Source organism: Pteropus alecto, unplaced genomic scaffold (assembly GCF_000325575.1).
Source record: "Pteropus alecto unplaced genomic scaffold, ASM32557v1 scaffold233, whole genome shotgun sequence".
Taxonomy (NCBI): Eukaryota; Metazoa; Chordata; class Mammalia; order Chiroptera; family Pteropodidae; genus Pteropus; species Pteropus alecto.
Genome location: NW_006434367.1, coordinates 1,082,105 through 1,095,822, shown reverse-complemented (window position 1 = coordinate 1,095,822; position 13,718 = coordinate 1,082,105). Strand labels below are relative to the sequence as shown.

At 35.6% G+C, this 13,718-nt stretch overlaps 1 protein-coding gene across 17 annotated transcripts in view; it reads left to right on the top strand.

Moving 5' to 3' along the window:
• The window catches only part of CEP192 (centrosomal protein 192), a 138,291-nt gene that overhangs the window by 75,346 nt on the left and 49,227 nt on the right, over positions 1-13,718 (top strand). For 16 of the 17 annotated variants that reach the window (XR_003045514.1, XM_015587238.2, XM_025044889.1 and 13 more), the window contains 10 exons: positions 592-1,498; positions 2,447-2,595; positions 3,908-4,138; positions 9,560-9,685; positions 9,853-9,996; positions 10,119-10,182; positions 10,608-10,747; positions 10,845-10,937; positions 11,393-11,511; positions 12,419-12,595. Coding sequence is in view for 16 of the 17 variants with exons in the window: in XM_015587238.2 (XP_015442724.1) it covers positions 592-1,498; positions 2,447-2,595; positions 3,908-4,138; positions 9,560-9,685; positions 9,853-9,996; positions 10,119-10,182; positions 10,608-10,747; positions 10,845-10,937; positions 11,393-11,511; positions 12,419-12,595 (2,150 nt within the window). In the remaining variant the exon portion in view is untranslated. The remainder of the gene's footprint in view (positions 1-591; positions 1,499-2,446; positions 2,596-3,907; positions 4,139-9,559; positions 9,686-9,852; positions 9,997-10,118; positions 10,183-10,607; positions 10,748-10,844; positions 10,938-11,392; positions 11,512-12,418; positions 12,596-13,718) is intronic. The other variant, XM_025044890.1, reaches the window with a different exon arrangement.

The window sequence follows — 13,718 nt, the reverse complement described above, 5'->3', positions numbered from 1 at the left end:
TGAAAGGTGGTACATTATAAAGAAATGAATATATGAACATTGACTAGAGCTATTACTTCATATTTAAGAAAACATAACTACAGAAGTTTAGACATCGGAAAAGACTTGGTGCTCAAAAATTAGCATCTTCAAACATAACAGCAATATAGATAAATAATGGGGGTGGGAGAGCCCTCGAGCTGGCTTTGTGTTGTTCCTAACCTCATGTCGATGCCATTTGAAAGCTTGCTCACCCCCCATTTTTTCGTTATTAATTTACTTAGATTTTTTATTGTATTGTTTAGAGAAGTTTAGGAAATCCCTTAAATTTGTACAAAATTACTTATCTCTTGTCCTTTGTGTAAATTTTTTCAGAGATACAGTTGGCGTATACTTCCTCTTTAGTCTCTTCATAATTATTTCTATAAAACAATGCAAATTTTCTAACTTTTAACTCTACATTACCTAGCTACAAAGCTACTTTTCTTTGTGTACGCCAGTTTTTTTCCCCCAGAATGTCATATAGATCTCTTTATTATTTGAGAGTAATCAGCATGGTTTGAATTTGTAATAATCTAAGGATTATTTCTAAACATTTTTTGTCACACTCAGAGCGATATCATCAGTGAGTTGAGTACCACAATTATTCGAGCCAGTCCAATTCCATCAGAAGAACAGAGAGAAAAGGGTTCATTTCAAAGTAGAGGAAAAGGAGCATCATCATGTATTATCCAGAAAAGCTCAGATACAGAAAAAGTGACTGAAACTACATCTCTGAGTAACACACCTGAAGATGTAAAACCTGATCTTAGATTGAGTAAAGATCTTTCTTCCCAAAGTGGAGATCTGTCAGAAACCACTGCGGTAAGTTTGACCTCAGACCCAGATAAATTGGATGAGATCAGCCTCGTTCATCTGAGCAAGTCCCGTCTCAGGCACCCAGCTGTGTCAGCAATACCATGCCTCCCTATGTCACACCAAGCATCTGTAAATGAAAGTGAGAGAGTAACTTCCAAAGATACATCAACTACAGACACTACATTGAGTGGCCAGGCTCCTCATCAGACAGCCTCTGAAGACCAGTGTGTTCCTGTTCCCAGCTCCGTGGCTTGCGGCTCTGTACCTGAGATGCAGAGCGTGCCCACTGCAGTTCCTGCACTCTCAGCTCGACATTCTTTTACCACAGCTTCCTTTGCCCAGCAATATCTGGGAACACTACCTGCAGCTGGAAATGTTGCTTTGCCTCAGTGCTGTGCTGACAGCACCACAGTTTGTGGGTTCTCAGGAAGCTGTCCTTATCCTGCTATCATAGGAGACAATGTTCAGAGCTCTGTGGCCATGGACATTTGTCTAGGACAAAATATCAGCTCTGGACTGATGGGTACCTCTTCTTTTTATAACCCGTATTTTAATGTGTTACATCAGAATCTTCTAACTACAGCAAAACCTTTTCCTGTGCAGTCTCTTGGTGCAAATTGTGGAATTGAACCAGGGGATTCAGGAATGATGTCAGGATTTGGTAAGATGCTTTTTCTCTGTTATTGTCTGTTGTTGCTTGCTATTATTTAAAAATTGAATTTTCTCAAAGGAGACCATAAGACTGATTTTGTTTCAAGGAGATATTGATTGGTCTGAATTTCTCATAAGTTTTTTTTATTTGTCCTGAATTTGGACACATTTTTGGGTGAAGATTCCTGAAGTGGCCTTAGAAAAACATGAAAATTTATGCAAGTGAAACTCCTGATAACTTGTCTTTCTGTCTCTCTTATACTCTGCACTTGGATTTCTGTTATTCTTTCAACTAGGAAACACCCAGTTTAGAGTGAGTCTCCTTCCAGCTTTTAAATCTTTGCACAGGGGCGGAGGGGGGGAGGGGACGTTAATGTGGTAGTGAGAGACAGTACCCTTCCACCCTTATCTGTAGTGGCTGAACTGCCTCCGGATTCTCTCACTGATAGTCACTGTGCAAAGCAGAGCTGGTTGCTATGCTTTTCCTGACAATATACACAGTCGCTGGAGTACTATCTTCTTCTCTGTCCTCTCTTTCTTTTCCAGGAAATTCCAGAATAACTGTTTAGGATGGCAGAAAGATTGGTCATATTAAAAATCCAAGTTAGAGCCTCTATTGTTTGTTATTAGGTTAGGCCGTGGGCTTATATTTGTGGAGGAAAAAAGGAGGAGATTACAAATAAGTAATAACATCTAAGGATTGATTAGCTATAAATTGTGAGTTTAATCTGTTTTAATTGTGCTTATGCCTTTGCTGGATACAGCAGGAAAAAATTGTTGACTAGCCTATTCTGGGACTTATATAATGTCAAGGATGCCTAAAGATCTGGGACACTTTGTACCATATATCTTGGGTGTAAACAGGTAGTCTTTTATAAAAATTTCCATTTAACCAATTGTGCACTTTATCAGGTGTTTGATATAACTCTCATTTTGACTATGCTTTATCTTTACCCAGGGAATGTAAGAGTACCTGAGGAACTGAAGTTTCCTCATGCTTGTTGTGTTGGCATTGCCTCACAAACCCACCTTAGTGTACTTAATCCAACTGCTCGCTGGCTGCAGGTCAGCATCAGGGTGCTCAGTGTTAGCATTAATGGTGAAAAGGTAAGCTTTCTATATCTTTCTCTTTTGACTTAGCAATCGCATTATGATTAATGCTGTATTTCTCCTTTCTCTAGTACTTCCTTTGATACTGGGGAGTATGTCCCTGCCCCACCCTTCATACATTGCACAGAATCATTGGAATAGTATCTTTCTCTTGGTCCCTCTTTTGTTGTAGTATTTCTAGTCTAAGAGGTGAATGTCTAATCTGAATGTATTTCTTATTTTCTGCCAGTTATTATACTTCATCGTTATTTATAAAGTCATGTATATGTCCTTTTAATGCTATTATTTAAACCACTGAAATCTCTTGAGTTTCTCGTCTCTACTTGTCAGTTTTGTTAAATGTGATTGAATATAAGTTACTGCCATTTATCAAAAAACAAACAAGTTACTCTAGGGCCTACACCTGCATTTAGTAAGTAGTCTTTGTCTAATTAATCTTGTTATTATGTGATATTTGAAATACCTGGAAATACAGTTTTAACATTAACTTTCTTATAGTAAGGGTCTCTCACATGATAACATCTGCTAAAGTTCTAGAATCTAAATCTCCGTTCATAATTACAATGACCATTTGAATGTAATTGAATATAATATGGACAGCAACTGCTATTTTGGAATGTCTTGGTTTTGCGACTGCTACTTGCAGACCAACATGGTGGATAAGTTTACTCTTCCCTGTTTCCTCCTAGTTATAGCTTTCACCTGGTAAAATAAGACTGTCTCTCCCCTTTTTCTAGCTTTTCCCCTATGTTTTCAAATCCTGAGGATAGATGAAAAGCAACTGTTTGAAAAAAAGGGTTGAGGGTGGAAGGAGGTGAGATGGGAGGCATTCTCAGGGATATCTAGGAAATAGTGTTATCTCTGAAAGTGAGAGTAGAAAGAGATCCCCATTTACAGTGAGGAGGAAGGGTTTGTAGTGAATCATAATCATAGGCTTGGAAGCCTAATGAGGACTATTAAGAGATCACTTGAACTCCCCCACATTATACCAGAAACTAGGTCCTAGGGCTACACAGGGCTGCCCCCATTTTTAGTGCCCTTTTCAAGTAAAGTGAGGGTATCAATAACTGTTTGCTTTAAAATAGACTAGGGCCATAAATTCAACCTATCTTCTTAAGTCTTCATAATTTTGACTAATTGTACTTTATAGATAATGAGTTATAAGACTTGGATGTTTTTGAAGAGATAATAAATGTATGGATTAGATAGTTTTAGTGACTAGGAAAAGGGATCTTAAACTAGTTGCTTTTCTTGATTTTCAGTGTAAAACCATACTTTAACAAACCATGTGGCTTTTTTTTTTTTTAAGGTGGATCTTTCAGCATATCCTTGTTTAGTTTTCAAGAATAAAGTCATCATAAGACCTCATGCCACAGAAGAAATAAAAGTTCTTTTCATACCATCCAATCCTGGGCTTTTTAGATGTATATTCAGTGTTGCTTCTTGGCCATTTACAGCAGATGCTGAGACCGTAGTCCAAGCAGAAGCCTTGGCAAGCAGAGTCATTCTCACTGCTATTGCCGAGACCCCTGTAATTGAGGTAATAACTATTTGTAAGCAGGTCTTTGTTATATGTGACATCTTAATGAAGGCTGTTTAATATTTGGGAAAAATGAGTTTGTGGATAAATATGCCACAGAGTTACTTACCACCTAAATACTGGTTCTTAATATCTTCTTAACACACATTTAAAATTATTTGTTTTACAGAAACAGATATACTTGCTAAGATGTTTATAAAACAAAGTATAACATTAAACCCTATTTTCCAACTGATTTTTATTATTTGATGGTCATTTAGGAAAATGCCATGTTCATATTCTTCCTTCTCTATACCTGAAGATTATTTGCTGGCTGAAAAAGTTTCTCTTCTACAGTTACCCATTTTCTGGAAATAAAAGAAATTAGGTCTGGCCTAGTTGGGATAATGAAGCAGTCACTGGATTATATGCCTCTTTAGGACAGTGGCTCTCAGCCTTGGCTGCACATGGGCATACAGCTGAGATTTTAAATGCACCCCAATGTCTCAGTCCCACCCAAACCAACTAAATCAGAATTGGAGTGGGGGAGGGGAGGCATGGCTAGGTATCAGTAATTTTTAAATCTCACCAGATAATTACAAATTGTAGCCTTAGTTCACAGCCACAGCTGTACAAAATGTGTCTTGATTGTGAGTAAAATCAGAACATATTGAACAAGATTAGGAATGGGAGAGGGACAGATGGGGAAGGTATAAAACAAAGGAAAAGCAGAATAGCTCTTTGTGATAATTAAAAATTAGTTGATTCCTATTATGTGATTTAACCTAACATTTGTTTACCCACACTTAACAGGTGTTACGGAGCTCTTAAAATTACTTCGTTGTTTCATTCTACAAAGCCATAACTGTGGTTCTGTTTAGAGGTGGGCTGTGGGGAATGAGGGGCAGGGTAACCTCCCAAGGAAGCTGATGAGAATCATTCAAGGTTTTCTTTTCACAGTACACTGTATTTCCTTACCTTTTTCCAGAGGAAATTCTTAGAAACTTAGTTCTGAAATTTTGTTTTCTAGGGCATGGAGGAAGAAGTAGAGTTTGTAAAAATTCTCGTATTATAAACTCTTAATGATCTTTTCCTTTTTGCATAAGTGCCATTTTATGTACTTTTTTCAACTATGTGATGCTTGCCATTCTCTAGGGCTAAGTTTTTCAACTTTGGTACTGTTGACAATTCGGGCTGGATAATTCTCTTTGAGAGGTAGGAGGCTGTCTTATGCAGGGTAGGATGTTTATAGCAGCATTTCTGGTCTCTACCCACTAGGTGTCAGTAGTACCTCCTTTCTCCCAGTTGTGACAACCAAAAATGTCTCCAGACCTTACCAAATTACCTCCACCTTAGAATCAATGTCATTAATTTTCTGCATTTTAATACATTCCACTGTACTAGGCTTCTAAACCCACCCTTAAACAGCATACACTTTTGTGGCAGACATGAAAAATCACAACTAAGCAATATTTGAAGTTGTCATATTTTAAGTGGCTCACATAAGTGATATTTAATAGTGTAAGGCAGCAGTGTAAGGTAGTTTCCCAATCTTGTCTTCTCATTGGAATTGCCTGACAACTTTCAAAAATACTGATGTCTGTGTTTACCCCCCAGAGATTGTGATTTAATTGTTTTTGAGGTGTGGTCTGGTCTTTGAGTCCAACATAACAGGCAAGTTTGAGAACCACTAGTGTAAGGGACGGTTCAGCGTTAGCCAGTCCAGTGAAAGTCTCCTTGGAGGTGTGGAACTTAGAGGAGTAATTGGGCACTGTAGGACCAGCAGGATTTGACTAGGAAACAGTAATTCCCCACGACAGATAGTGCAGAAATGTTATACAGAGACCATGTCTGTAAAACCTGCTTTTTTAACTTGATAAAGGATCTCCCAGGTACCTACAGCAAACATCATAGTTTATAATATACGTACTTTTATTTTGGCTAGATACTGCCAAATTGCTAATTTATGTTCCCAGAAGAAATATATGAGAGTTTCTATTAATGCTAACATTTGTTGTTAAATTTTAAATTGTTTGCTTCTTGGATGTGAATTGTTTAAGTTTGCATACTTTAATTACTAAAGAAGTCAAGCATCTTTTTATGTTTGTTAGCCATTCTGGTTTCCTCTTCTCTGAACTGCCTGTTCATATATCTTGCCCATTTTTCTGTTGTTTTGAATGTCTTTACCGATTTTTGTAGCTGTTTCTTATATTCTGGAGTATAAAGTTTTGCTAATAATTATTCTCTGTGATTATTTTCTCCCATTCCTTGGCTCTTCTTTTCAACTGTTTTTTGTTTGTTTGTTTTGTTGGGCTGAAATTTTAAATATAACTTAGTTAAGACTGTATTCCGGATACAAAACAAGGTTTGCTTTTCCTCCTCCAAAAAAGTATCCCTCTGAAAGGAAAGAGGAGTTGATTCACGTTAACTCCTTGAGGGTAATGTGTTAGCCTGCCATTATGTGGGTGGGTGTTAGTTTGGGATGTTCTGAAAAGTCACATAATTGTTTTAAAAATAAGGAGATTAAGAAATTTAACCAGATTCAGTGATTATTCCAGGTTGTATATAAATTATGGTGTAAATATTAAAGAATATTTAATATTCTTTAAATATTAGTTTAAGAAACAATCCAGTAAGGCGTCATGTGGGGATATGTGCAGGGCATAAATGAAAAAAACTGTCCTGTGTTTTATGAATGAGGGTTTCAGCTTGGAATAACTTTCAGTGACAACATTACATATAGATTCAAAGAGTGTTATGGTATCAGTTTGGATGTACATGAAGACTAAGGCTTTCTGAATGCATGAAGACAGCTCAGAAAGTGTCACTAGTGATGAAGTCACCAGTATTGGCGATCTTCGTCAATTTGAATATAATTGTTTTCTGACTAGAATACTCTTCTCACAGATCATCGTGGCCTTACTCTGCAACTTTCTTTAGTTATCTGCTTAGATGTGACCTGAACACTTCATAGAATGACAATCCCCACCTAACGTATCATCTCCACCCTCCCACTTCCTGTAGCCTGCTTTACTTTATTTAGTACTTTTAAGCACTTGACATAATAAATGTTTACCTGTTTATTGTTACTGTCCTCTTTCCCATACTAGCACGTAAGTCACTTCAGGAGCAGAAAGTGTGCGTCTCTTTCGTTCACTTCTATGTGCTTGGCACATAGTAGGAGCTCAATTAATGGTTGCTTAACTGCTGATTCAAATAGAAAGCAGACACAGCAGTATTTCAAAATTTAAAATTTATATTGTTTTTAAAATATTCTATCACATATATGTACCCAAAATGATGAATATAGTCAAGTATTTCATCCACATTGCTAAAGATTTATATATTCAAGTTGGCCAAAAAGTCTTTTTAGAACTTCTTTTTGGGAAATTGAATTGTTATGTATTTTAAATACAGTGATAGTTTCCAAATGTGTTGGGAGTGTTTTAGCTGCTCCTCCCACATCTCCCCAACAGATTTGGGTTGGGGGAATTTTGTAGTGTGTGTTCAGGTGTTGCTAATGTTTCTTGTGTGCTTAAAAAGAACGACTCTTTCTCTCAGGTACAGAGTTCTTTTACATGCCCTTTAGCTCTCATTTGTTACTTCTGTAGCTCCAATCTTCTGTATTAATACTAATATTTCTGTTTGCTTATTAGTCATTTGACCTCTGAGGAGGTGATTGTGGATTTTTCAGTTTCTTATAATTCTGTTGATTTTTGTCTTGGATATTCTGCAGCCCTATTGTTACATGTCTTTATGCTCAGGATCATTTTATCTTATAATTAAATGAAATGGTTCCTTTTTAAGTGACGGTTCTCTATTTCTATTGTCACAAAGTCTATTTTGACCAGTGTTAATATTGCATGTCATCTTTTCTTTCATTTAATAATTTCCTAGTATATCTATTTTCATCTTTTTATTTTTCAGTCTTTGACCTCTATTTGTTATAATGTCTCAAAATTTTATGGATTTTTTCCAACCTTTCCTGACTCTCACTGAATGGATTAAAATGTTTTTTCATCCTTCTTTCCTTCTATATTATCTTTGACAAAATATTTTAGTTACAAATGGTTTTAAAACCTCATCATTAATTTTTTTTCAACAGCTCAAGCTATTTATACTTTTTTGCTCACCAGTGCTTCTTGAGTCTTAAATTTACCCTTTCTTAATGGACCCTATTCTCTTATATGTATTTAAAATGTACTTATTTTATCATTTCAGATTATTTTCTAGTTCTTTGGGTCCTAATTCTTCTACTAGTTAGTTTTTCTGAGTTTCCCTAATTTTTTCTAATTTTTAAAAATTTTTTAAAATTTATTTAAATTAGTTTCAAGTATACAGTACAATGGTTAGACATCTATATAGTTCTAAAATCTAATTTTTTAATAATTAAAAAATTTTTTTATGTCAGCTCACATTAATTGAACCTGCTTTTTGCTATAGAAATCCTGTGTGTCCTGGTTTTTCAAAATGTCCCTGGAGAGCACTTTGCATTAATGCTAGGGGCACTAAAGGTTTCAGTGATTTTTTTTTTTTTTTTCCCCCAGCTTAGAGCTTTCATACCTGGTGTGGCATAGGCTTAGGGTTTTACTTTCTTGCAAATAATCTTTCAGTGCCCACCCATCCCTGGACAACTTCCCTGTAGTCTCCTGGGACATATAAACAGCATTTCCAGTTTTCATAAAGAGGGCACTTGTTTGAATTTCTACACCTTTAGGTAGTTAAATTCCACTCCACCTTTGCCCTGCCCACAAGCTCAGGATCCTATCTTTCCTTCTCAGGAGGGTATGGAAGCTCAGCTACCTTGGGGGTAAGTCATCCTTAAACCTTCTGGAGCCACTGTAGGAAGTTAGCTCCAGATAACCAGTCTGCTTTTCATTACCCTTTAATTTGGTTTGGCTAGACCCAAAAAATTTATGTGTGTGTTAAACATTGTCCAACATTTCTATATGTGTGGGTGTGAGGGCACTGTTTGGTTTCCGTTGTTTAAAGAAGTCAGTCTGTTGCAATGATAGGCACTCATTTTAAACTTTTGATGTCTATTTTGATATAATTTTAAGCATTTTCAGTATTGTCAGAAGTTTGGACTACATCTGAAAAAGCTATTGAGAAATTGAGAAATCAATATTGTAATAATAGAACTCATTGAAGGGAGGCTTATGTATTTTATAAAATTGTCGGTTTGTCTTAAGATCCAGTAGTTTTTCAGAGTAACAGCAACTAAGATGTTGCTTTATTCTGCAGCATATTTGAATACATAGACTACCTCAAAAAAAAGAATTTAACTTTTTTTTAGAAATAACAGTTGTAGCCTGGAGAAACTTAGGTAAGTTTACCTTTAATGCTGACTGTTTGTGGCTGAAAGGGCAGAGATGTGAACATAAGCTGTGATATTTATTAATATATTGCTTTTTATAAATCAGTCTTTTTTTCCATAATTAGGTAGAAACAGAAAAGGAAGATGTTCTTGATTTTGGTGACTTGACTTACGGAGGCTGGAAAGCTCTTCCTTTAAAATTGATAAACAAGACACATGCCACCGTGCCAATCAGACTTATTATTAATGCTGTAAGTACTAATGCACAGTAAAAAACCATTTACAGAGGACACTGTTTTTTGAGTTCTAGACACCATTAATATCATTCTCAGTTAATTTTTCTGATGAAAGTAAATTTTTTATTAAGGATTCTGTCACTATTGGCTTTACTGAAACTGATTTTTCTGTTTCTGAACAGAATGCCATAGCCTGGCGCTGCTTCACTTTTTCCAAGGAACCAGTCCACGCTTCTATGACAGCTGCTCCTTATGCTGATGTGATTGCTCAGCTGGCAGCTCCTTCTGTGATCAATCACATGATGCCTGCCAGTTACCCTGGTCAGGTAAGCTGGATGGATTGAAAAACTGAATTAGAATTAAAAAGGAAGTTAAGTTTCCAAACTATTTTTCTTTCATTAAGATTTTAATTTTAGTACCAGTGTACATTTAATTTTATTTTTTACAGGATCCAGAATTTCTGATAATTTGGGTTCTTTTCCATAGTCCAAAGAAACGGATCACTTCTTCAGGTATATGGTTACATTTTCTGAGAATTGCTTTACTCTGTACCTGAATAAATTACAAAGTTAGGGTGTGTTTCCTTTCAGTAAATATGAATGCTTTGAGTAATTTGTTAAATATTTTATGTTATTTTAAAAATGGGGCCGAGAGCATGCTATTTTGGGTCAAATCCATGTAATTGTAAGTAACTCAAGCAAGTACCACTGAAAACCTTTTGGGATTTTTTTTTTTCTGTTAATTGATTGTATTATTTCTACCAATGGGATTTTTTTTTTTTCCTTTTCCTCTCTTTCTTCCACTTCTATTCCTCTTTGTTCTTTAGAAAATTATCTTGCTTAAGATTTCGTGGACTCCTGAGGGCGGTGTTTGACCACTCATGGAGTTTAGAATTAAATCACTCTGGTATCTAAACTAACAGAATGAACTTTTATAGAGATTCTAGACTCAGCAGAAGAATTCTTGGCAAGAGTTGATATAGAAGTCGATAGCCCAAACCCTACATCAGTCATTAAAAGTATTAGTCTTCGAGCAAGAACAGGAATAGCTAGGATACATGCTCCAAAAGATTTACAGGTACTCTAAACTTTTCTCTTTGCCATTATTTCGCCATTATTTGATTTCATTCTAATTGTGACAATTTTTATAAATGTCTATTTTACTCTGTCTTTAGACTATGCATTTGTTTGCCAGTGTGGCTTCCTTAACAAAGCAGCAATTACCTTTGAAAAATGCTGGGAATATTGACGTTTACTTAGATATCAAGGTAAGAATTTGTGTCGGTGCTATAACAGTATTTCATACTGTGAAGCTATGAATATCTCTTGTCAGAGTGCCATGGGGATCAGTTAGAAGAATCTGTGCAAGTGCTTTAAGAGCTGAATGTTACGCTAGTATAAAATAGATAATAAAGAATTTTAATATCTAATGTTTCATATGTAAGAACAAAGTTCTCCATTAGTTCCTGAAAAATTAATTTGTTCTCCTATGGCTAGGTATAATTAGAGGAGAGTGATTCACATAATAGACATTATTTCTGAGACATGTGGGTAAGAGTGTATGGTTGGTGTTAGTGACCAGGAATTAAGGATTGAGTGGAAGGTAAAGTTTGTTATGGAAGAGGAAGGGGAGGGTGATAGATGAGGAGAAAAGGAAAAATAACCTGTCATAGCAATTGAGATTTCTTAAGTCAGCATTTAATATAATTATATAAATATTTAGATCCCCAATCAAGGAAGTCACTTTTCAGTGGATCCAGAGACTCTGTTCCTTAAACCTGGAGAAGAACATGAAGTTATCATTTCATTTACTCCAAAAGATCTCAAAGCCTATGAGGAAAGGTAATGTAAAATTTTTTATAATGACAAGTTTTTACTCCTCAAAACAGTCACTTATTAAGATGTACTTCAGTGCACAGCCTGAATGATAAGAGTGCATGTTTTACCTTACCTAACAGATGATACAGCTGTATTTAACCTCTTTCATTTAGCCTCAGATTTCCTTCTTTTGTTTGTTAAAATCTTCTTTTAAACCAGCTGATTAAAAATTAAGAAATCACTATTTTCAAGTATATTCTGACAAAAGTAAATAATACAATGTCAGTCGTGATGTTTCCAATTAACTTCTCTTTCTCCAAAGAAGCCAGCTGTTGGTTATTAATTCAAGATACTTTTTCCCCACCCTTTCTCTGATCTTGCGACTTTTTTACACCCAAGTGATAAATGGATGAATATCACCATAGTATGGTCAAAACACCATCGTCATTAGTATTTGATCTTGTTTGATAAATCTAGCATGGAAGCACTCTGTCCTGAGACACACATGGCCTATCTACTGCCTGGGTTACAGAACACGTTAGAGTGCTCAGTCTTCTACTGTGACCTTACCAGAAAGCTGGCCTGCACAAATATGAGTACTTCTGCCTGGAGTACTTGCCTGGAGTACTTGCCCTCAACTTCACTAGGTTAACTCCTTCATCTGGGAAGCTTTCCTCAACTTCTCCCAAATTTCTCATAAATAGTATTCAGTAGTGTTCTTGTAGCCGCATGAACTTCTCTCCCACTGTGTAGATGGTATTATGACAGTCCTTTTCCTTGTCTGTAGTCTCTGGAATTTAAGCTCTAAGGATGAGAATATCATTGTATCCTCAGCACCCAGCACGGTCTCTTGGACAAAAGAAGAATATAGCAAATAGTTTCCAAAAGAGTTGAATTCTGAATGTCCAACTTAGATGGTTTTCTTTGTTAGGATCTTGAAAATATTTGTGCAGCCATTTGGACCTCAATATGAAGTGATGTTGAAAGGTGAAGTAGTTTCTTCAGCAAATAAACCTCCACCATCTGGATCTTGTTGCTCATATATTCCATCAATTTTATCAAATAAGCAGTTTCTGGCTTGGGGAGGTGTCCCTCTTGGTAGAACACAGTAAGTATGCACATAGCAGCAGCCTCTGAATGCTAAGATTTTGCTGTTATCACCTGATGTTATTTTCTGCTGTGTTAGTTATGACCATGTTAATGTTTTTAGAATTAAGTAAAACGGTCTTATATTCCTTATTCTTCCTATCATGAATTCAAAAATTTTAATTAACATTTTTACCTATCTTTAAATGCAATCCAAAAAATATAGTTTTCAGTTTTCTTAAGCTTTTAGTGAATTCTCTGCTGATTTCCAAATCTAGGCAGAGTATCTTTGTTCCTTCTCTGGAAAAGACAATGAAAAGGTAGGAAGAAAAAAATAATCAGAGACATGGCATTCTGTTGAAGGAGTTTACAAACTAGTTGGTGAATACTTTGTACCATAAAGTAAGGAGTATAAGGGATCTCTAATAGAGCAGGTATGTTTTCTCACAGGTTAATTTGAATTATATATCTAATTTTTATATTTATTTTGATTATACATTATGGGTAACTGAGTTAATAAAATTAATTGGCATATAATATGTAGTACCTATAGTAATATTTTTCCCCTTCGTAAGCTTAGCAACATAGCTGAATTTTTTTTTACCAACCTCAAATCGGTAAAAACTTATAATTAACAACTTAAGTAATTTTTAAACCTAAATGTTTATTTAATCTTTCATATTTTGCACTTTTGTGTTTGTCCTAAATATTTTATGTATACATTTCTATGGTATCTGAGAGATAAAGATAAGAAAATTCTGGCTGAATCTCTACTACAGGTGTGAAGAAATTCTTTAGAATTACAGTTTTTGTCAGTGCAAAAAAGATCTAATTGATGCTCCTTACTTTACATAGAGTTCATGCACCTGCATAACTACTCATGTAGTCATCTGTACCTTGTCTTGTTCCAAAAGCAGCTTTCAAAAAGACACAGAAAGATAAAAACAAGTGAGAAATGACTTGTATGGAAAATGAGACATAGTTATCATAAAGGTGGCACTAGAAGCCTTGCTGGGAGACCTTGTGTACTTGCCTTGACATGGGTCTTAGGCTTGGTTCTGACACTTCTCTCATCATCATTAAATGAGTCACAGCATTCAGAGGTTAAGCACAAACCAGTAACTGTGTGAGAGTATAGCCATTCC